Source organism: Ochotona curzoniae, unplaced genomic scaffold (genome assembly GCF_017591425.1).
Source record: "Ochotona curzoniae isolate NIBS_2020 unplaced genomic scaffold, NIBS_Ocur_1.0 scaffold_3835, whole genome shotgun sequence".
Classification (NCBI taxonomy): Eukaryota; Metazoa; Chordata; class Mammalia; order Lagomorpha; family Ochotonidae; genus Ochotona; species Ochotona curzoniae.
In genome coordinates, this window is record NW_024467114.1 from 33,102,905 (window position 1) to 33,128,169 (window position 25,265).

Here is a 25,265-nt window from a genome sequence, read left to right on the forward strand (position 1 = left end):
TCAACCACATGCCCAGCCATCCCATTCCTGGGAACTTATCCAGAGGAAATGAAGTCAGCATCCTAGAGTTATCTGCACTCTCATATTTACAGCAGCTCAATTCCCAAAGCTAAAATATGGACTCATCCCGCATGTCCACCAACTGCCAATAAACTACTGCGCAGATGTGTGATAAAATTGACTTAGCCACAAACAGAATGAAACCCCATCTTTTCCAACAGAATGGATCCACCTGAAGGAGACTACTGTGCTTAGTGAAATAAGCCAGTTCCCGAAAGACAAAAATATCATAGCTGCACTGCTTTGTGGTAACTAATATACAGAGTATGAAAGTATAATGTGAGTGAAACTGACAAGCTGAAGCAGGGTTATTGTGTATTGCTCTTGACTATATTCCTGAGGAAGGTAGTTTTTCCTACATATATTGTTGAATTCTTTATTTAGTGGGTTTTTAAGTTTGTGACTACTCACTGAAGGTATGTTGTTGAAAAAATTGAGAGAAAGCTTAGGGAAGAAAGAATGGAAGCAAAGAGCGAGGGAAGAAGGAAGATAGGGTGAGAAGTATCACCATGTCCTTAAAACTGTATATATGACATACATGAAATTTTTTCCTTTTGTATAAATAAAACAGCATGAATTATTGACTTAGCACTTCCTTAAATAGTATGGAGTGCCTCCCTGTAACATAAACCTTTACTGTACATGTTCATTTCCTTTTCGGGGACCAGAAAAAGAATTTAGATGAAAACATCTTATTCATACTTGGGTGATTTACTTTATTACCACATATATATTATAGACAACATTGATAATAAAGACTGTAAATTGTATTTTAAACAAGAATCTATGCATGGCATATGTAAGCAGTAACATTGTGAAGAAAAAAGAGAAAAAAACATGGAAATGTTTACCTAAAACTTAATAATACTGAAAACACAAGTCTGTGCATAGCATAGTCATGAGCGAGGCTCCGTAACACACTAGGACACTGCCAAGTCTCCAGCACTCCAAAAGCCACCTGGCTGAGAGCTCAAAGCAGACACATCTCGCTGCATGCCCTTCATCTGAAGGTCAAGCCCTCGGCACAGCAGTCTACAAAGCTTTCTTTGCTTGGCACTTGGCAATATAGACAAAGGTATATTTGGTTTAGTATGATTTTATTATTCTCTGATAACTTTAGCTATCTTATGTAGGTAAAAATATATTGCTTAGGAATTTTAACCTTATAAGTCATATAATCGTCATACTATTCACAATTTTAAAAGCCTTATGATCTCCACTCAACAATGCTACCATGTGGAAGAGACCAACACAGATGGCTAAATAAAGGCTTTCAACAAAAAGTTTAAACGCAGAACGAGACTAGAAACCTAGAACTCAGGTCTAAATCCCTGGGGACACTTCATGCTACGAATTATGAAATGTTTTTAGACAAGTTCTTTCCTACGCTGCCCATGTGTTTCATTCTATTCAGAGCTCAGATTTTTGTCTGCAGTCACTTTTATGTACATCAGTTTACTAAGAAATGAAAACGTTATAACACTACCTCTCAATTTGGGATTCCATCAGCTTTTGAACAGTACAAACAAATACATCCAGGTCTTCTGGATGTCTTGTTTAAACAACAGAACAACAGAAGGTATAATTTTTTTTTTTTTGCTTTTTAATCATCTGAGATCAGAAAAGTTGCTAGAGTAAGTAATAATTTGCTTTATTCTTAATAAGGGTTTTGACAGCGTAAAACCACATTATGTTTGAAGGTAAACTGTGTGCTTCTCTTTCTCTTAACTTAAAAAAAGCAGTCATTAATTTCTTGGAAAAGACACACTGATAAACTAAGCAGAGCCAAGATGAACCATGTATGTGCCTATATAAGACATGGCTCTATTTTCCGATGAATGATTTACATATAATTTTGTTCATCTTACCTATACAATGCACCATCCACTTCACTCATTACAATGCTTTGCACCAAAATCGTTAGCATCAATCTTAATATTCCTCAAATATGAGAAAATAAATAGTTTCCACTGTTCAAGAAGTGAAATTTTATAAAGTCAACATAATATATCATAAAAGATTATGGATTTAAAACAGTATTCCAAGACAGTTCATATACACTGAAATGAGTGCCATGCTAAACAATGCTGCTTTTCACTGCATTTTTCCAACAAGTCTGGTCGCCTTGTGCAGCCAGCTTTCTCTACCGCAACATGCAGCCCCCATCACGGAGACTGCGTGCAGGGTCACAGGGCCATCTCCTCCTTCTGGAATCACCGTGACACTAAGTGCTGCTCTGTGAAACTTTATACAGTTAAGAAGTAACTTGGACCTTCAATTTGTTTCAACTGTAAGGCACATAGCAACATTTATGGTCTAGAAGCAACTAGATAACATAATAAATAATCATCTTTTCAATCATATTTGCCTCTTACCTGAAAAAAAGAGGTTAAGTAGTGCAGTTAAATATGCCTGAATCAATTAAAAAAACCAACTGAATTTAGAAAATACAAATATATTTGAGTGCCGAAAGAATGCAATTAAACAAGAAAAGTATTATTTTATATAAAATATACATCCGATGGTGTTACAGGTAGAAAAAAAAAATGTGAGGCACTTAGATTAACAGTGAAGGGGGAAAGCACCAAACCACTTACTTTAACATCTGACACAAAAGCAGAGGCTAAAATGACAGAGCAATGGGTATATTTTGTAACTTTGTATTTGGTGCACTAACAGACCGGAGGTCCAAAACTCAAAGTTGTTCATTTTGATCCCGACATGAATAATTCAAAGGAAGTTTCCAAATTGAACAGCTTCAAGTCCTTGTGGCACTGAGAGCCACGTGACAGACGGTATCCTGCGACTCCAGAGTTGCACGTGTTCCATTTTGCTCACTCTAACACCTGAAATGTCGGTGGTGTTTCTTAAACTCCTTTTTCAGAAAACAGAAAGGAAAACTTGGTGTGGACTCAGGGCAGACGCCAGGCACGCATCAGTGCCCTCCAGGTGGACCTGCTCCTGTCCAGCGCTGACCATCTCATGACTCTCTAGTCCCTCACAAGCTACTTCTGTCCACAAAACCGAGGCACACACTGGACTTGGAATCACAGTAGACCACTGGATGTCAAATCGGGGAAAGGTCTGGCTTCGGCCGGGTGGTGCAGCGGCGGGAGGTGTGTGTTGGACACGGTGCTATTTACGTCATGCAATTCGGCAGGGTATGTCTCATTTAGCACTCCTCCATTCTGAAACTGAAGATAAAAAGAGCAATGCGATTTAGTTCAATAATCCTTCAGACAGTGTAAGTCATTGAACGACCCAGTAGTGATATGTGGTGCAAAATTTCTTAGTTCTTTCTGCAGGTTATTAAATTTCAAATGTGTTTCAGGGAAGACATACTGAGCATATCACCTGCATTATTTGCATGTGTTTTCTTTTGCTTTTTTCCGTTAAGTAACATCAAATTTGGAGGATGGCGCAGGTGAGCGACTGAACTGTCTTCAGACTGCCTAAGTATCAGTGGTCAGGAACTGAAGGATCCACGAGTCAGTTAGAGATGCTTGGTCACGGGTGAGATTGCTGCGAGCTGACTGCATCCGGTCAAGTTCTTGGTAAACTGCTTAGTTGACCACACTGAACTACAGACGATCTGGGCCACTTCAGAGCTTTTAATGGTTTCCAGGCATTTCTAAAATAGTATTTCCCTAATTGATTTCTAATTTGTAATAACTTTCAATTAATGAATACTACTAAAAGGATCATCCTAATTTGAGCCATTATAAAAATAAGTGTCTTACTTTCTTATCCATTTAGTTTCTATAATGCTACTAACAGAAAGAAGGAAAAGAGAAAATGAAGAAAGGGAGGACAGATGAAAAACATTAAAATATACAGTTCTGTAGAATGTCACAAACCACGGAGCTTGCACAGCCTAGTGTATAGACAGCAGAAGTTGTGTAAACTTCCAAGCGGACTAAAATCATTCCATACACTTGCTTCATAAAAAACAAAATCTACCTTTTTAAAATTCAGGCATATTAGGCTTCAGTAAGCAAAAAGTTGATTACTTGGAAGATTCTCCATCTTGTGTGTCAACTGGACATAAAGTAAAAATTCCTACGCACGACAGCTTTGTCAAACGCTATTTTCTCAGGGAATGATCAGCTTTGAATCAATTTTTCTCATTCCTCACAGCATAATAAATGTAAAATCTCTTTAAATACACTGTACGGGCCAGTGTTGTCCATAAGTAAAATGTGAGCCACAAATCTGAAGTTTTTTCAAAGAGTCACATTAAAAGAAATCCCAGTAGGTGAAGTTAATGTTTTACTTAAGCTAGCATCCTGAAACTTCTCATTTGAGCATGAAACGGACATTCTATGCTGCCTGTAGAAGCATCTGTTTCATAGCCACAGCAATCTGCTTTCAGACTAGCCACATCCCAAGTGCCCAACAATCAGGTAACTGGTGGCTACCGTGCAGGCTCAAGTACCTCCACGGAACTGTTCACAGAGGCATACTAAGCAGTGTGGTGGAAGGCTCACGGGGCACTAACGCACTATAGACAGGGAAATTTGATATCAACAGCTTCTGCAGTTTCCCCTGCGCGAGAGTCAACAGGGTTAGAGGACAGCAATGCCATCAGACTGTCACCGAATACTCAAATTTAACATAACCAAAGGATATTTAAAATTCATCGCCATTTTCTATTAACACAGTTCACATACAAGCGGACAAAGCCTAATGCATTGAAAAAAAAGTAATCAGGGATAAAGTAATCAATCATCTGTACATTGCTATACTCTAACACAGTCCACAGAGGTCAATGAACTTACCTGTAGTCAAGCTTGTCTTCAGAACTAAGCAAGCTGCCTTAACAGCCAACTGCAAATCTTCTAATAAAGCACAAATGCAAGCACCATAGCCCCCAGGGGCCGCAGGAAGCATCTGCTCTCACTACGTTTCTGCTTTTGCTGTGATTAACTGTATTTACAGTGCATTCGCTCTTAGCAAGGCTCTGAGCACCAATTTCAACAACACACATTCAGGCTCAAGCTGAGTTCCCTGCCTGCCAGCCAGCCAGCGGGCGGAGCCACCCTTCCTAAAGACTGATGGAACACAACTTCCTGTTGGCGGAGAATATGATGGGCTGAGACCTCCAGGACAGCGGAGAGCACAGCAAGTGGGAGCAGGGCGTGGGGCGAGTTAGAGACAGACGCAAGCTCAGAAAACACAATTCCTTTCGGCTTGGGTCTAATTTCAAACATCTACGAAAAACAGCTTTGGAGAAATTAGCTTTGAAAATTAAAAATATTTTTAGAGTTGGAAATCCTAAAAAAAAAAAAGCTATACTTTTTGAAACAATCACGAAAGATACACTCTCTATTTAAGGCATATTTTTAACGGATTTCATCAGGTGACTCAGGGCCCCTTACATTACGCACACACTCATTTTGCATTCGCCCTTAAGTTCCTTCTCTTTAATGCTTCAGGTAAGTAACATGACTTACTAGCAAGATACAAGAGAAAACGCAGGACTAAATCAATCGCAGTCCCACACATAGACAGTCTACCTCCATCAACACTACTGAACACACATCCAAATCAGTCATTGATCAAAAGTACCATAATTGTAACTCATGTCTAATCACCCCTGAGTAGAAAGAATCGAGAGAGAATTGACGGGGTTCAACATCACTTACGTTGTTCAAAAATGCCGGAGGGCCTGGGACCGGTGGGTCGCACTGCATCTGTCCCACCAGGGTGTGTGCAGGTCCTGGCTGGCACTGGTACATCGACACAGCCCCAGCATAACACGCCTGAGGAGTTACCATGGCTGACTGTGGATTCACTGCACCCAGGTGTCCATCAGGAGCTTGTAAACAAGTGACAAAATCTTCTAGGTTCGAGGTACTTGGGTAGGAGGATGAGTCAAAACTCCCCATAGGCAAGTCCAACTGAGCATGCTTGTGCTGTGGCGGGGCCGCCTGATCACAAGGAACAAAGTTCTGTGTGTAAGGCACAGCATGCACCTCCGACGTGTAGGGAAACGTCTGGTCTGCTGTGCGCACGTCTGTGAAGATGTCGTAGGACTGCAGGTCTCGCTGGGCACAGGTGAAAGGCAGCGGCTGGTTAGCACCCCAGTTGGCGAACATGCTGTTGACTTGCATGTGTTCCAATTTCTGGCACAGCTGTTGCTGTGGCTCCACTACCACCTGCTCCGGGGGACACGGTGGCTGTGGGGGCTGTCCGAGCTGTGGGTGTCCCTGCACCATGCAGCTTGAGTTGAGGGCTGCGGCGGGCGGAGGCTGGTAACCTGGGCTCACCAAGGGGGACTTGTTGAGAGACTCCTGGACGAACGTCAGGATCTCATCGGTTATGTCAATGTCTCCGAAGTCCACCTCTGCAGGAAGGTCAGTGCCGAAAAACTCCTCGTTCTGCATGTGCTTGAAATCTTCAAAGTCTACACCAAGGCTCCTCATAATGTTGTACAACTCACTGTTTTTATTATCTGGCAAGAGCCCCGGGGGACCTCCCGAGAATGCGTGGTTTGCTTCCTGAGACTGACCAACCTGCTCGTGTTTCAGGACACTGCCACTGCCCACAGATGTAATGCTGCCCTGCCAGTTTCTGCATTCGCTCAGAGGGTCCGTAAAAAAGCTCCTCTCAAAAGGCGCTGAACTCGAAGGAGGGTAGAGGTAAACAGACTCATCCTGCTGCATCAGGGCACACAGGAGGGAGCTGGGGTGGAGAGAATCCTTGCTCGGAGTCAGCTTGGTAGCTGGGTCCTTCCCACCTGCGCCACTTTGAGTCCTTATTGGCAGGGGATCCATGATGGGAGGAAAAGGGCTGGTCACCTCATACAGCACAGCTTCGCCAGTGGCGAACATGAAAGGCAACTTCAAATTTCGTTTTCGTAAATGCTCTCTGCCTTCTTCGTCTCTAAAGATGGGAACAAGAAAGTCTACATATGTTAGAAATTTCATCTCCCCAAATTTTTAAAAATATTTTGGGCGCACACATCCCATTCCGGAGTGCCTGGGGGCATGCCCACACTCACAGCTCTTTCCTGTAGTTCCACCCGCATGTCAATGCACCTGCAGCAGCAGCAGAGGATGGAGTTATGCACATGTGCTGCTGCCTCCCACCTGAGAGACCGGGATGGAGTCTCTGGCCCTGGCTTCTGCCTGGTCCTGCCTTGGCTATAGAAGCCTTTCTCAGGATTAAATTAGTAGACAGAAGAACTCTGTGTCTCTGCCTTTCAAACACATACAAAGAAGCAAATAAACATATTTTTAAATGATTTGACTTTTTTTCCCAAAAACTTAGTACAGAAGTTGATTCCATGCTCAGGTGACATATCACCTGACATCCTGCATTAAAAATTAATTTATGTGGACTACAGATCTAAATATAAGGGCTGACACAGTGGCTCAGCAGGCTAATCCTCCACTTTGCTGTGCTGGCATCCCACATGGATTCCGGTTCCAGTCCAAGCTGGTCCTCTTCCGATCCAGTTTTCTATTCGTGGCCTGGGAGAAGAGCAGAGCACGGCCCTAGTCTTAGGCTCCTGCCCTCACATGGGAGATGCAGAAGAGCTCCTGGTTCCTGGTTAGCTCAGCTCCAGCCACTGTGGTTAACAGTGAACCAGAAGATGAAAAATCTTTCTCTTGGTAAATCTGCCTTGCAAAATAAAAACAAAATTTATGAAAAAAAAATCTGAACATAAGAACAAATGATTAGGTTAAATTGATTCCTTAATATTTTTCACTTATTCTTGTGGCTATGGTAAACTGGTTCTTTTCCTGATTTATCTTTCAGTGAATTCATCATTAGCATTTAAGAAAGGAAGATGAGGAGACAAGCTTCAGATACACACCAAGCTGAGGGGCTCGATGGAAAGGATCACTGGCAAGACAACAGCTACAACTCTGATTTCTTGTAAAATATTTCACAGATTACTAAACAAGGCATGGAGAAAATATCTGTAACCTACACATGCAACAATCACTCTGTGAGCACTGTCCTACTTTCGTCAGTAGGACAGAAGATCACTGATACTTTAAAAGGCCAGTTGATTAAAACAAAAGATAGAGGAAGATATAAAGAAGTGCCCTGTGTTACTAAAATGAAAGAGCAAGCACACAACATGAACAAACGTAGAACACAAAGAGTCCAATGAACCAACTAGACCACGAACATGGGGAGGACACCAAACTCCCGGGCGACAGAACACGCATCATTGCATGAGCACTTGGGCCATTTCACTGACACTGCCTGTGTTTTATCACCAAATGAACCACCAAGCATTTCAGAAAAGGCTCTGACAACAATAGGAACAAGCTGTTCGTTACTGCACAATGAGAACAATCCTTAACCCCAAAAGCACAGTAACAGCACAGGTCTACACGGTTTATGATTAGAAAGGAAAGCTTGCAAATATTCTGAATCGTAAAAATAAGATGTATTAAATATAAGAACTGTGGTTAAAGCTATACTTAAAATAGTATGCATACTTTATTTAAATATATATTAAAGCAGAATAAGTCGGAAGAAAAATTCATTTTCACCAAAGAAAGTACAAAGCAAAAAATAATGAGCTAACATTAGGATCCTGGAAGAGACTCTTGAGTCAATGAGCTCCCAACATGACTGCTCAGGGGGAGGACGCAGCTGTGCACCTGCCCACCACCACAGCTCACACAGGTGCATCCAGCATCCATCACCAGGATCCTGGCTTTGAACATCTGGCATTACAACGATGTTCCTTCTTCCTAGTGATCTACACTTTCAAGAAAATTCCATTCAAATCCCAACCAGTTTCCACTGATTTCTAAACTCTATTTGTAAACACACCCAGGAAAGAAGAGGCAAGGTCATATTGAAGACAGAACAAGAGCTAAACAAACCAAACGAAGATGTGCACTTGGATATCAAAGTTTACAATACAGTAATAAAGACAATGTGAGGGTTCCAAACAGACGACTTCAAAAGACTCTCCAAGCAGAACCCAGCACAATTCCCTTGATCAAAATATTTTGCAGTGGAGTAAGAGCATTTGCGAGTGTCTTTTAAATAAACCTGATTGGCCAAATAAGTATACATCAAAGGGGTAAAAACCAACTCTGATCTCATCTCAAGCCAGACACAAGAAACGAGTTGCCAGACTGGGAGAAGATATTTACAATACAAATAATTGACAAAGGACTCATTTACAGGATATATATAGAAATTTCTCCCAAATCAGTGCTGGACTTAGCACACGTGATTGTAACAAAGCACTGGGGTCTTTAATTTTTATTTTCCAGACGGCACAGGCTTCTCATCTCTTCACAGGCCAAGGATGAACCTAGGAGCTACCCGTGGTTCCACCGCGTGTGTAGTTGCCTGGCAGAAACTGTCTGTCCCATCTTCTCAGTGCCTCTCACTGAGGTCCTTTCCTTTCTCTGAATATTTATGTTACTTTAATCTCCATTTTCAGACTCAATTTTCCTAAAATTACCTTTAAGTTTTCATGTAAGAGGACCTATTAATCAAATGTCCTTACAGTGAAAAAGGGCATCAGGAGACATTCTGAGTTTGTGCTTACGTTAGGGGTCTCTGAGTTGCGATGATAAAATCTGGTCTTCCATTCTTATAGATAAAGCGTGCATTAGACTGGACCCAGGTCCATCGATTATCTTTCGTAAGAAGCCTGAAAACTGCTAGGCCACTTTCTCCTGTCTTAATCACTAAAAAGAAAAGAAAATTACAAAATTAAATGATCAAACTCCTCATGAACATTTTAAAGAACAATTCTGACGTATTTCTGCATGCCTCTATCACCAAACAGGCTACCATCTTGACAGTTTTGAATACAGTATGTTGAAAATCATAAAAACTGCTCCTCAAGGTTGTTTTTTCCTATTGTACACTACATTATTTGAGATGTTAAAGGGAAGGTTAAGTACCAGCCAGGCAATTCTGATCACATATGGCAGATAACCTGTTTTCATTTGAAACACAGCTCTGGTTTTCTACAGTTCAGAACTTCACAATTTTGAAGTTTAACACAGATTACTCAATGAACATGGCATGATTAATGAAGTTCCAAGCCAAACCGTTGAGCAACGTGGTCGTTTCTGCAGTAATTCACCTACTGCATTTAGTAAAGGAGATGAGGCACAGAGAATGGAACTTGGATCAACTGGAACGGCACGGCCTGAGCAGGAAGTTCAGCCAAGCAGTCTCCCTGCACACCTTTGGGGAATACCTTGGCACGTGCTTACGGGGAGCCCCGACTTACTCCGGACATGGGACTCGGCACAGTACAGCATGTCAGCAGCGTGGATAAACTGATACCCAGACCCTCTCATGCACAGCTCGGCCTCCGTGTAGCCCAGGACAATCTGGCCTCTGTGGGACAACAGGGAAAAACACGCAATCAGAATCCAGTCCATCCAAAAAAAAAAAAATCCACCAATTATTGTCCTTCCTTAAATGTTTTGCTTCATTAAATTCACTGTTTCACATGATAAGGTGCAGAGATCTACTATGTTTGTTTTGAATTGTGCCCTTTTACTCATAGATACAAATTTCAGTTTTAGATTATTTTCTCCTGAATAAAACTTTGAAATTTGGATGACCTCTCAGAGCAGACTGCACATGTGAAACAAAACCATTCATAAATATCTAGAATGCTAAGTTCCTTTTTTGGCAGCAGACATGTTCAGCTCACCTTTCTGAATTCTGAAGAGAGCAGAAAGCACTGACTCACTTGTATGGGGTACCACGGTTCACTCCTACACTACTGCCATCATTTTCTGAAAACTACTAAGTCTTCAGGGCATAATTTAAAGTGTAAAAAAAAAATAGTAATAAGTGTAATTGGAAGAATGAGCCTTATTAATACAAGCCCATTTCTTTATGGCAAGTGTTCTAAGAATTACAAAACAGTTTACATAACCAGTGAGCCTAAGTAAATATTTTATTTTAAAAATATGCACTGAAAGAATATGCAATGAAATAGTTAATATAGCAATATTATCACCTATACACATGTTTTACGTGTTGAGAGAGACTTACTAAAACAACATACTTGGATGAAATAAAAGCGAAAACTTCTACTTACTTAGCATCACAGCCAGTAGGTGTGAAGTCTAGCTTGTGTTTGGTTCTAAAGATGAAATTTTTGGTTCGGATTTCAAGGATGGATGGTGGCTGAAGGGGAGTAGCTATGGCAAACAAAGCCAGCTGGGGTGGAAGCACTGAGCCATCCTTTCCTTTTTTGTTCTGTCCGTGAAGATATTTTAGCCTCCCCTGGAAGTTCATCGCCTTAAAAAAAAAAAAAACACACACACAACCAAACAAGACCATTCACCAACACTGAAGGGCTGCATCGTGGCTGTTCTGAGGGTTCCTGGTAATTCCATTGAAGTTACTAAGACCGAGAACGGCTGCTCCTCTCTCTGCAGAGCTCTGCTAGGATGATGGCCAATGGCAGTGTGAGGAATGAACCAAAGGTACCGGAAAGAGAACTACTCATTGCTTCCAATGGTCCTAACGGAGTCCAGCAATCACTCTCTGAGCACTAATTTCCCCAGCAATCTCATCCAGCTCCTGTACACTAAGCACTCGATATGCACTTCCTGAGTAAATGAGCAGTGATGAAGTAATCAAGTGTGTATTAATTTTGGGCTTGCATGAGCCATGTACCACAACTCATAATGATCTTTCCTATAAGGGAAAAAACCACAGCTTTAATAAAACACTTAAATGAATCATTATGAAATCAAATAAAGAGTAAAGAGCTGTGATAGAAAAAAAATCTACAATTTTAGAAAGCAGGAAGACACGGTAAGCATGAACACAGTCCATTTGCTTGATTAAAATGACATCAGCCAGAAGGGATGAGTCTGACACAGGAAGAAAACATCCTACAGCACACGGAGCCATCTCAGAGCTGCTACAGCTGACCTGGGCACCACTTCCGGGAAGATTAGCCCAAGCTCAACTTCACCTGTGGGCTGGTACAGCTAACTTCAGAAATAAACATACAAGCAAACAATGATGCTTGGAAATGCCACATCTGAAATTTTGGTTCTCTGTTTAGGTTTCCAGAGAATTCACAAAAGGAACATGCAAATACAGCCTGTGTAGAAGGGCCTCCTGTCCCCCTGGACTCAGAAGACCTAAGCAGACAGTCAGGACAGCAGATTCTTCCACTCCAGCACCCGACCCAAGCCCCTGGTGCCACGCAGCCAGGTGATGAACCAGTGCAGCGAGAGACACACCTGATGTCACATAAAGACTGCAGGCATGAATATACAACCATGTTCTGGACACATACCAAACAGCACAAATTTCTCACGTAGCAGACATTAAAATAAAGATGCTACACATACTCCTGTTAAAAAAAAAAGGCTAGGATGGGTCCATAGTGGTAGCCTAGTGGTTAAAGTCCACACCTTGCACACACCAGTATACCATACGGGTGCCAGTTCTAACCCAGGTGGACCTGCTTCCCATCCAGCTCCCTGCCTGTAGGCTAGAAAAGCAGTCGAAGATGGCCCAAGGCTTTAGGACCCTGCACACACGTGGGAGACCTGGAAGAGGCTCCTGGCTCCTGGCTTGGGATCAGCTCAGCTCTGGCCATTGTGGCTAATTGGGGACTGAATCAATGGATGGATCTTCCTCTTTGTTTCTCCTCCTCTCTGTATATCTGACTTTCCAAAAAATAAATAAATAAATCTTCAAAAAAAAAAAGGCTAGGGCTGTGGTGGCTCTATAGGCTAACCCTCCATCTGCAAGTGCCAGCAACCCATATGGGCACTAGTTCATGTCCTGGCTGCTTCCACTTCCAATCCAGCTTCCTGCTTATGACCTTGGAAAGTAGTAGAGGATGGCCCAAAGCCTTTGGACTCCGCACCCACATGGGAGACCTAGAACAAGTTCCTGGATCTTGGCTTTGGATTGGCTGAATTCCAGCTGTCGCAGCCATTTGGGGAGTGAAGAAGCAGATCGAAGATGTCTCTCTTTCCTATTCTCGACAAATCTGCCTTTCAAACAAAAATACATCTAAAAAACAAACTAAATAATGTGCCAGTTTCATTCTATAAAGTTCCAAACTCCAAGGCTCGATGTCATTTCAGTCTTTGTTGTGGCTCTAAAGGACAGGGTCTTCTGAATTCTGGGAACGCTCAGGATCTGCACTAATGTTTATGAAGTCACTTTTCTTTACAAGTGTCCTGCACAGAAACCACTATTCACAAGGCTATGGTGTTGTATGGTGAGCCTGCACCCTAGCGTTGACCCTCTAGCAAAGATGTCCACACTTCTTTTACATTATTTTGTTCACAGAATGTAAACAAGAGGAGGGTGGGCTGGGAAGAATCACTATACTTCTAAATCTGCACTTATGGAATTTCTACACCCTATGTGAATACGATAGATTTTAAAAACAGAAATATCTCATCTAAGAAAGCTGGCTTCCCTGGATTTTCCTGTCTTCCCCCCACAGTGAAAGCGGCATGCTGACACTGTGCACCTTACCAGGAACCCTGAGGAGTTATCCAGCAGACACCTCAGCCGGCATATGAAGCACCTCTCCATGAAGGACGAGTTTTCTGGGGGAAGCTGGTCTGGGCTGTAATAGACTGGCTGAGCGAGAGCATGAGTTTCTGTAGATAAAAAAAACATTACAAGTTTTTCTTTCACTTGGCTTAAAATGTTAATTTCTAAGAAATAACTGTATTATGAAAAATCTAAATTTTTTCCCAACCATCCAATAAAACCTGACAACTGCATTATCTTTCTGGCATAGAACTTTAGTTTCTGTCTATCCTGAGCTATCACCAACAGCAATTTCCATGTTTTCTAACATCTTCTGCTTGGTTAACACTTTCTCCGGTTTCTGAGAACACTTCTGTAACGGGAAGCTTTCTTGCACTTGCACATGTTAGTAGACTGATTTGGGATACTGTACACAGAAGGTCTACTCACACCCCAGCATCTCCCTCGTGCCTGCCTTCCACGGTTCATGAGGTTTACAGTCCTTGTGTAACATCTACTGACACCTTGTGACATCAAAATGTCACTTCAGTTAACCAGGCTCCTTGTGACCTGGCTGGGGCTACAGACTCACGCCTTTCCACTCTTCCTAATGCCAGCCTGGGGCTCTATGCCCTAAAGAGCCATCAACACCATCTTTTGCAAGATGTTCTTACCATCAGCGCCCTGTCCAGGGTCTGTGCCAGATGAAGGGTTTAACGCCCAGTGTAGCTGACGCTGGAATTCAGCCCGGTCCTCGGTATGGATAAGTTCATACACACTCTGATGTATGACATCAGACTAAAGAAAAAAGATGCAAGACAATGAAACAGGAGCCTGGATTAAAGAAGCACATGGCTTACTAGGCATTTTTAAAGTTAGGAGTCTATTTCAAACAATTAGTTTATAATTCTGAATCTGCATGCCTAAATAATTCTGAGATTTCCTGCCTTCTACCTCATCTCAAAGTATTGAGGAGGGAAAATCCAGATACCAATAGTTAAAAACAGTTGTTTTTGGAACTAAAAACAAACACCTGTGATGTGTACAGTTGCATGATTTTGTTTCTTTTTATTAGTATTTTCCATAATAGGTTTTGTAGGTAGAAGGAGTTCCCCCTTCCACCTCCTCTTCCTCCCGTCCCATTCTTCCCTCCACACTACCCCACCCATTATTATAGTAGTATATTCCTTTAGCCACAGTCACAAGCCCAACATCCTGGTACTGAAGCATTTCATGGAATTGCAGTGTCAGGCAATGGTAAAAAACCTAGCATCCGACTGTCAAGGAATATTTCGAGGTTTCATTGGGATTCCTCCTTGTATTCCGGAGTAGAGATGCCTGCTGCGACGTATCTTCACTTCCCAGTATGCTAGTCTCCATGTACATTTCATCCATGAGAATAGGTGTTTATACACGTTTCCCTATACATCTTTTGTTTTCTATTTTGCATAAAGTTTGCTTTATCACAGAGAGAATATACGGTATTTGTCCTTTTGGAATTGACATATTTCTCTGAGCATAATGGTCTCTTATTGAGACCATGTGGGTACAAATGACAGAATTTCATTCTTTTTAATAGCTGACAGCAGCCTACGGAGTAGATGCACCACAGTGTCTTTATCCATTCCTCTTTCAACAGCATCTCAGTTGTTTCCATGTCTTTGCTAGTGTGGCTAATTCTGGTGTGAATAATATAGGGCTGCATGTCTCTTTCTCATATACAGATTTCACTTCCTTTGAATATAATCACAGGAGTGAGACAGTTGAGTCATACAGTAGATCAATTTTCAACTGTCTTTGCATTCTGCATACTGACTTCCGTAGTGGATTATCTAGCCTACATTCCCACTAACAGTGAAACAGGGTACCTTTCTCCTCACATCCATGTCAGCAGATTTCTGAATGTAAGCCAATCTCACTGAGGTAGAAAAGTCCTTTTGTTCTATTGCCTTGGTGAGCTCTGTTGTTTCCTTGCTTAGTTTCTATCACATTGATCTGTACATTGAAGTCAGTGGGGTGCTAAGGTCCACTCTATTATTGTATTGGAGTCTATTTCTTGCTTTGAATTTGTTAATACTTGTTTCAGGCAGCTAGATGTCCTGTCATTAGGTGCATATGCATTTATTATTACAATTCCTTCTTACAAATGTATCCTTTATCATTAGGTAATGGTCTTCTTTCTTCATCTCCTAATAGTTTTCATGCTAAAATGTACAGTATGTTATTAGAATGGAATATATTTTTCACTCATTTCACTTTGTTTCCACAGATCTTTGTTGGTGAGATGCGTCTCCTGTAGGCAACAGATAGATGGATCCTGTTTTTGATCCAGCTTGCTGATATATTCATTTTGACTGATGTGTTTAAGTCAGTTACAGTCAGTGTTAATATCAACAAGTAGTGATTTGATCCTGTCATGTCAGCATTGGGTTTCTTATTGCTTAGGTTTGTTCTGTGGTTTACTAAGATGCCCTCCATGTTTGACTTAGGCCTTGGTAGGTGATCTTTTTTCTGTGTGTAGCATATCTTTAAGCAACATATGTAGGTCAGGTACGGGAGACATAGTCTTTCAGTTTTTGTTTGCTTTGGAAGTTTCATTTTCAAACACAAGGGAAAACTTTGGTGGGCTATTATTTTACTCGTTTGTTTCTTTTAGGATCTAGAACACATCATTCCAGTCTCTTCTGGCCTGTAGGGTTTCCTCTTAGAGTTCAACAGCGAGTCTGACTGGAGTTCCTCTATAAGTTAATTGACACTTCTTCTGTAACTTTAAAGTTCAGCCATCTGATGGTGCCACTTAATTTTTGAATGCCTTATAAAAATTTACTCAGCTCCTTTTCCAGCTTTCTGTTTCAGTATTTTTGTAGGAGCTATCTTCCAGTTTTAAGATAGTTTCTTCTGCCTCATTTACTCTATTACTGAGGTTATATTCTTCATTTGTAATAATTCAGTTTGATTTTATTTCAATATTGCTATTTCCTGTGTCACATATTCCGTAAATTCCTTCTCAGTATTTTTAAGGAGTTTTATAGTGATTTTTGAAAATTCTTTCTCTGCTAGCTCCTCAATGTCTTTGTCAGTTAATTCTGAGCTTGAAATAGTCTTTTGCTCCTTGCAGGGAGGTGTCAGTAAGCTCATTCATTGTGCCTATGCCTCTTCTTTTTCTCTTGGCTGCTGCACTCTGATTAGTAAATTCTTCTTCTTGGAGCCAGTTTCTAAGCTGTGTCATCACAGGTCTACAGTTGAATGTTACTGATCCGGTTCACTGCCTGGCTTTCTGTCTCCTCGCACCACTCCCTCTGACGAGTTTCAGTTCTAGGCTTCCATGCTTCTGCCATGTCTCCCAGGCCTCCACTCTGCCCTCTGAGAGCCCATGTTGTGGCCACACCATTGCCTGCTCAGTCTGATACTCACAGTTCCAGCAAAACCCATGATTAGGGAAACACCAGCTGTGACTTTCATCCAGATCACAGGGCTGCCAGCAATCCTGTTGCATGGATTTTTTTTTTTCTTCCCTCTTGCTGGAACCTGTTGGCAGCTAAACCTGAGGGCAACCCAAACCTATTTTAGATGGAACTCCTGAGATGTCAAATTGGTATTTTCGTGGTGGCATCTGTGCAATGCAGTGAGCCAGAAGTGAGCTCTCCTGTGGCTTAGTGCATGCGTACCTTGCTGTTGTCTCCCACCTGGAGCTTTGCTGCACTGGTGGGAGTCTGTGCTATGAAATCCACCATTTTCCCACATGGGTATGACAGAGCTTCCTTACTGTTTCTGTGTGACTGGATCAACAGAATCAGTAGGGCCTGCAATTCCATGGCTAGGCTTACCTTCTGAGTTCTCAGTGAATTCTCCTTCCCACCTGACTGCTGGTGGAGCTACAATGGCCTTTGGGGTGTCTATTCACTGCAGTGTTGCTCCAAGGTCTCTGCTGTTTTCCTGTCTCCACAGGTCTCAGGGTGTTCCTCTGCCATCAGCCTGCCCTCCCATATTTCCCAGGATCGTGTCCTCTCTGTGTCTCCTGGGCTAATCCTTGTATGTCCATCACAAAGTGTCTTTACATTATTCCGCCATCTTGCCTCCCCCTGACACTGTTCCTTCTAAAGTCTCTTAACATTTATCTGGCTTAGTGGGTGCCAGTTAGTGGTGAAGAATTATGATGCCAAAACTGCCTGTCACCAAAGATGGGGAACAAGTGCTTGAATGAGCGCCTACTTGTCATCAATTCACAAAGGGAATGTTATCGTCCAACAGCCATTGTCTGTAATTTTCACATAGTATATCAGGTTCTAATTATGTTCCATATCCATTTATTGATTCTTTAAACCATACTCCTTCCATGACATTACAGTGCCCTGTGACTTTTCTGAGCTTCCCTCATCACACAGTTCCTTCACGGTCTCTCACGGTTTTCTCCCCAAGTAGGATCTGTAGGAATAAGGGATCCTTCACCAGATCAAAGTCCTGCCCTTCTTCTTGCTTCTAAGTGTTTATCACAGGGCTGAGCCCTTTGCTTTGAAACTAGAATTTTTCTAACTGCTTTAATATTGTTTAAATGTTAAACTCTCTCCTGTTTCTGATATGACTATTTTCTTAAACATTCTCTTACTCATTCTATGCGAATGTGTGAGAAAAAAAGAGAATGGAAAATGGCTATTTTTCCAATTTTGCAACAGTTTTAAATCGCATGATATTATGAATAACATAGCTATGTAATTCATTAAAATTCAAGGTTTTCCTATGACATCAATGTACTTTCTTTCAAATGCATGAACACTGAAATTGAGATCCTGTGCCAATATCAAGGTTCCATTGTATCTCTCCAAAATCTTAACCTTCTCCCATGAAGCCAATTCTATGGCACCCAATACACAGCACCAGAACTATCTTCTGAGTCACATATTGCAGCATGCACTGTGCCTGGTTTCTACTGTGTAAGTGGAAAACAATCTCTCTCCTTGTCAGGCAGACAGTGCTCGTAACACCTGCAGTCTGTGTGCGTGTCTGAAGTCCAGGGCCAAGCCTCAGTCAGCCCTCCTAAAGCAGAGCAGCCCAGAACCTGGGAGCGCTTCAGGCAATTCTTCATGCACACCTTGGCTTGAGAACCAGATCGAAGAATGACAAACACTCAAGTGTATTTCCACCCATTCTCAAATTATCTCATATGTTCTTTCCCCTCAGATTAGCCAAAAACATTGAAATTTAATGCATTTGCAGGTGTTTACTGATGTCAACATAAAACATTGGCTTCCTTCAAGGACCCAGTCCACTACACACAGGGCTTCGCTCTCCCTCCTCCATTCCGCTTCTACACTCTCCTGGTCAGTTTAAGCATCATTTCATGCAACTACTTTTCCTATTCCACATAAATCAGAATTACAGATCCAAACAGGGATTTTGTTAGCATTGCTTCTTGGTGTTTCATTCATTTCATGGCTGTTCTCAGTCCTTGGCAATCTACAAGTTACCCATGTTTTTCTCAGCTTTTCTAAACTCTACCTGAAAGCTCCTGACATATGGTAATTAATCAATCTTAGATGATCAATGTAAGAACATTAATATACTTACATATAATTATTAATTATAACATTAGTTAATACAATAACAATGACCGATGCAGATTTACAGAAATCACACAATTGTATATGTTGCTCTAAGAAAAAATCTATTGGCTGCAAAGATAATTTTATATTCTATGGCATATACATTTTACCCGATACTTTCTTTACATATTTGAATGGTTAAGTCTGTCCTTAAAGTATACATTATATACTACTATTTTAGAAAGTTTTACTTTTGACTGATATCGTAGAAAAAGTATTTACCTGCTGAAACCCCAGGTAATCTTGTATAGTAGAAGAAGCATAAAAGACCAAAGCATCTACGGTGACAACCAGCACGAAACCATTCAGTGCCTACAGTAAGAAGGTCACAAAGTTAGCAGTGTGACAATGATAAGCAAAAATAGCCGACTATATCTATGAAAAATCATCCTGGTACAATGATCCGGACGATTACACCTCATAGCCGGACATGCCACATACTCCTGGGGTGAGAAAATGTGAATACATTTCACTCCTGTTTGGCTGAAGAACAACCCAACTGGGGTAGGCATTCCAACTAGTGGTTACTCCTGGTTAAGATGCCCAGTGCTGTATCAGAGAGCCTGCGTGTTACGTCTTAGGACACTCCTGATTCTGTGTCTGGCTGGTGCAGACTCTGGGAGGCCCCTGGGGTGGGTCAGGTGTGTAAGTTCCTGGCACCCCCACTGTGGTCCTGGGCTGAGCTCCAGCTGCTGTAGACATGTGTAGACAGACACTTCACACACTGATGCAATGTGAGACTCAGCCTCAAGTTACTCTGAAACATTTTAATACTTAATAGAAACCATACTATGAACACATACATATTTGTGCAATTCAAATGTACATGCAAAACATGAGCAAACAAATCCTCTCATTAATATCTAATACAATTACTAATAGTATATGTAGCTTTCCATCTATCTGGCTATCTGTGCTAATTCTTTATTCCATCTGAAACATGATTCTTTTTCTTTCCCTTTTGCCTGCTTTGGGTCAGTTATCTTTTTCTGTATCTTTTCTTCCTTTACTTTGAAAGTTATACTTTCTTTTTCTACTTTTTTTCCAGCAGTTATTCCAGTTAGTGTCAATGGCCCTTTGCTCCTCTTGGGTCATACCCAGACACGAGGCCACCTTCAGTGTTTATTGTTACATGTTTCATTTCTACAGGAACTCACTGTTTCCTGCTGGAGTTTATTTTGGTCCTGGATCTATCCTATACAGTGTGATCACTGCTCAACCTTTCCGAGACTGATTTTTCAATAAACGGAGGAAAGAGTATCATCAGATTTGGCTCGGACTCCTACCCCTGTCTCTTACAAGCTATGTGGCCTTAGGTAGCATTTTAACCCTTTGGGTTTTAGTGTCACTATAAAAAAAAAAAAAACAACTCTCACTTTCAGAGGTGGCCAATGACTGCTCTCACTCAGTGCCCAGTTCAGAACTGGCACACCACATGGTAAGGCACACTGCTGTAAGTATGTACAAATGAGCAAAAATGGGTTCATGTGATACTGCTGTGAGAATTATAGAGACACACAAGTAGTACTTGGTGTGTCACACTTAATAACCTAGAGCACAGGTGAGAGCCAGGCTCTGGGAGTCAGGAAGACTGGCCCAGGCTCAGCATCCCAGTGAGCACCTGCACTGCTGCTGATGCAAATGAACTACAGGATTCTCTCGACCTCCCTGCTGCACTGCTGGGTTCTCTGCTGCAGGTGACATTTCCATGGACTTGACAACAAACAGAACAGCTATTATTTACCAATCTTTCTGCTAGATGGATCAGTGCATCATGAGGCTGAACTCTCCCACCACTCAGTGAAGCAGAATCCTAACCAGTTTCGTAATATGAGGTCAGTAACACAGACAATGTGCTCTGCGATCTCAGGAGGCCCATTCAGGGCAGCTTGGTGACCAAGGCTGACCACCACTGCTGCCTCTCCCAGAACGCAAGGTATGGGCCCTTTATCCAAACCTGCACTCTCGGGTTACTGACTGCAGAGAGTGTATGTATTACATGGAGATTTCACCCGGAGAAATAATAGTGATTATACACATCAGGAAGTTAGATATTTAACAATAAATACAGCAAAAATAAGCATCAGCAACAGTAATGCCCATCATTGTATTATTTCCCACAGAAAACATCTTTATCTACAGATTACTGTTAATTGATCAAGTTCATATTATTTGGGGAAGCTTTTTCAATCTACTAAAAAAAATGCATTGTAGTAAACTGGTATGTGGCAGAATACAAAAGAACAGCTTAAGAAACCATATCAAATCCCTTTAGAAAAATGCTAATTGTTACAAACAAAACCAAAAGCTAAAAAAAGTTGCATGTTGCTTTTAATACACCAATGCATTTTAAATATCATCTTAGATTTTAAGAACTCAAGATGATCCTGAATGTAATAAAAATTATGTTGAATTACCTTAATAAATTAATAAAAGGAATTAAAACAGTAATTTGATATTAAAAGGGATTATAATTCTTCTAATCGCAACATTTCCTCTTTTATCTAAAATCATGTTCATGTTCCCTTACTTTTTAATACACAAGAAGAAAATTACAATGTTGTTACTTCTAATTCCATCTGCTTTACTGAACAACTGAAGCTTCAGTTTTACACTAAGCACAGCACTGACACATTAAGTCCCAAGTTCTCAGTTCTGTGAATATTACAATGATACTATTTATTCCAAACCTAGCCCAAGAGGCACATTTTACGATTTTATAGGTGTCCTACACACAGGGAGATAGGACATGATCAAACAACACCAGTTAGAACGTGCCTAAAATGCATGAAATAATGTATGAAATAATGTTGTTAATGGAATGTTTACACATGTTCATTATTGGTTAGCGGCAAAGAGGGATGCACTTCTGGCTTAGTGGGGAAGATGCTGTTTGGAATGCCCTCACCCCATGTCAGAGTACCGGGGTTCAGGTCTCAGCTGTGCTTCTGACCCAACTTCATGCTAACGCGCATCCAAAGAGGGGGCATGGACCTGGTCCTCAGGTTCCTGCCACCCACCTGGCAGACCCACACTGAGTTCTGGCTCCTGGCTTTGCTGAGCCCAGACTGTAGCAAGCATTTGGGGGAGTGAACCAGTGGGTGGACGATCTCCTTCTCTGTCTCCCTTTCAAGTAAAATGAGAATGAACGAACAAAAAGCAAAGGAAAAGATTCCTTAGCACAAGTTCCCAGCCACATGGCACACTAAACTATTAACATCTTCCACAATAGAGTGGTAACTGGCTGGAAGCTACAGGTAGATAATACAGCCAGATGCTATTAAGACAACTGTGTATCATGAAATGTGCCCTTTCCTCATGTCTGTAGTATTTTCAGCTGCCTTCCTCATGAAGGGATAACAGATGAGCATGGTCCTAAGCCAGTCACACAGCATGGGATGCTTCCTTTTAAGGGTGGTCTACAAGTGGTATCCAACATGATTCAAACAGGTGGGTTTACTTTATTCCTCTGAGAGAGAGACAGATGGAAGGTCACACTATCTGGTTTACTCCTCACAGGTCTGCACCTGTCAGACCAGGTTGAGTCTGGACACCAGGACCACCTTCCTGGCCTCCCCTGTGCACGGCAGGAACCCAACCCCCTGAGTCATCCCTCTTGCCTCCCGGGGTCTGCATCAGCAGGACGCAGTCGGGAGCAGAACGAGGAGAACAAACCCAAGCACTCCGAGGGCAGTCCTCAGATGTCCTGATCGGCGTCGTCACTGAAAGCCAAATGACACCCATCCCAAGGTGGGTGCTATAAGTACCTGAAGATTTGCAATTTCCAGATAATTTAAAGTCTTTTACAAACCCTAGCTTAGTATTAACAGTTTTTACTCTGAATCATTGACAAAAAATACGTATATAATTTGTCTAAGTCACTGGCCCGCAATTTATCAAATGTTACATCCATCAACTTATATCTTTCTATTTTCACTTGAAATAGAGGATTTCATGATCACTTGACCACATAACCCAAGAAGTGTAAACAACAAATAGCAATCATTAGAATTATTCCTATGAGCTGAATATACAGTTGTGATGTGTTTGTTAATGTGTACAAAAAATTCTCAACTGAGGCTAACACTCTTGCTTGAATTCAGTCATTTTTTTTTAAACATAGAAATAGTTAATTTCTTCTATATGGAGTCTGAACATAATTACCGAATCATAGTAAAAATGTCAAAAATTGTTAGTCTGAACTCCGATGTTTACTGAAAGAATTAATGGAGCTATTAAAACTTGTGATTACTTCTTTCAACCTTCTTTTCAACAAAATAAGTATCTGAAAATGTAACATTACAATCCTAGTGTTAGTTGCCGGAGAACAAGAAACAACTCTCCAAGTTCTGCAAATATATAGGGCTTACAGTTGTTGAGAAAAATCTATTAGTCTATTAAAGGGAAATGTATTATAGCATACCAAGGAAAATTCTGATTAAAAAAGATGAGACTATTTCAACTGAGCTGCATTCCTGCATAAAGTGTGTGTAAGTCCAATATCTTAACTGGGAGCTGTTACTAATCTAACAGTTCTTGAACAAGTACAACAGGATGCAATTGGGCTCCTAGTTAATATACTTCATATAATGCAAGTGATTTTTTTCACATTCCATCTTTAAGGTAACTTACATAAAGGTGAACTTTTCTGTTCACTTACTAAAACTTACCTGAAGTAAGAATTCTCCTTCTTGCAAGTTCAGGCCTTCTCCAAGTTTTGGTCTGCAGTTATCCTGGCCTCCATTTCTGTCCACAGGGGAGGACTTTAATGCAACTATGGGAAAGAAGAGAAAAAAGCAATGAGATGAATAGGCAGACTTTCAAATTAGTAACGTTAAAGGACTGTGACAGAAAACCTCTGGACACAAGGGAGAAGAGAGAATCTGAAACACTGGCATTCACTGAGAATAAAATGAGCAAGCAATCCTTGGGACAATGAACAGCTTCCCATTCCAAAGCTAACAACAAAACGGAAGGATCCAAAGAAGATGTCCGCTGACACTGTCAAAGACAACCTGATGAGCTCATGGTGTTTTTACCACACAACTTGAACTTTCAGGTACCTGAACAAGCTGCTATGAATCCTTCCCTCCATTTCCAATCTAGTTTATGAACCTTTCCCTCTGCATCCAATCTACTCTAGCTACTGGCTAAGATCCCTCAGAAGATGGCCTCTACAAAGGATGGGAATGTCTGTAGAGGTGCACCTCAGGATCAGCAACTAGTGATGGTGAGCAGTAAAAATCAACCATGCACCTTATTCAGAGAGATACTCCTCCCAAATTTTGGGGTAAAAAAATCATTAACACTGTCACTAGGCTTACGTTAGGTTTGCAAGTCATGACCTCATATGGTTCTTGTTCAGAACGCTTCTCCACTTGTTCAAGTCTATTCGTTTTGTCCTGCTAGCTTGTGAGTTGCACCTCTGAGGAAGCATGGGAAGCAGCTGCTCTAGTCATCCGCATCCTCTCACCGGGCGCATGCGTGCGTAGGCACATCCGTGAGCATGCGCAGTCTGGGAAGCAGCATGAATTACAGAAATAATAACAGCTGTCGTTTTTAAGCACTTTGCCAAGGACATTCAGATGCTATCTCGTTTCGGAGCTTGTGGTATTTAACAGAAGTGGGTTCAAAACTTAGTTCTGCCATTTACTAAATGTGTGAGCTCCTTGAGCCTGTTTCCTATCAAGCGAAGTTGGAGCTAGGGAAAACAAAAGCCCGCGGGCTGCAGACTTCCCAGAATTGAAGGATTACCTTACCCTGCAAAGTACGACCTTACACACAGCTTCAACTTTCATCTTTCAATTTCTCTGGTCTCTTTCATCCTCAGACACTTAAACAAGAGAACTTTATTAAATAAGAGAAACTGCCTCGGGCCAGTCCTGTTAAAACTTCTGAAATCCTTGTGTTTATGGCCTAAAATGTCTGGCTCAGGAAAAAAAAAAATCAAGATTTATAAGCAACCAGCTTTTCCTCGGTCTGAACGAAGCCCGTTCCATACAGTATGTTCATGCTTGCAGTGTATCTTGCAGTAGATCTTCAGAGCATGCGTCACACCAGAACTGGAAGCCAAGCCCTTGGTGCTGGTGATGGGGAAAGGTTTTTCTCTGAAGAGGAGGCCAGAAGCCCCGC

General features: G+C 41.5%; 1 protein-coding gene across 1 annotated transcript in view; it reads right to left on the minus strand.

The window, feature by feature from the left end:
• Nucleotides 1-809: 809 nt before the first annotated feature.
• AHR (aryl hydrocarbon receptor) overlaps nt 810-25,265 on the minus strand; it is a 45,328-nt gene continuing 20,872 nt past the window's right edge. Inside the window, exons 3-11 of the mRNA XM_040965094.1 lie at nt 23,804-23,907; nt 19,356-19,445; nt 14,208-14,331; nt 13,534-13,661; nt 11,114-11,316; nt 10,289-10,398; nt 9,593-9,734; nt 5,706-6,945; nt 810-3,254 (exon numbers count right to left, since the gene is read on the minus strand). Coding sequence (XP_040821028.1) covers nt 3,108-3,254; nt 5,706-6,945; nt 9,593-9,734; nt 10,289-10,398; nt 11,114-11,316; nt 13,534-13,661; nt 14,208-14,331; nt 19,356-19,445; nt 23,804-23,907 — 2,288 coding nt within the window. The 3' untranslated portion in view covers nt 810-3,107. The remainder of the gene's footprint in view (nt 3,255-5,705; nt 6,946-9,592; nt 9,735-10,288; nt 10,399-11,113; nt 11,317-13,533; nt 13,662-14,207; nt 14,332-19,355; nt 19,446-23,803; nt 23,908-25,265) is intronic.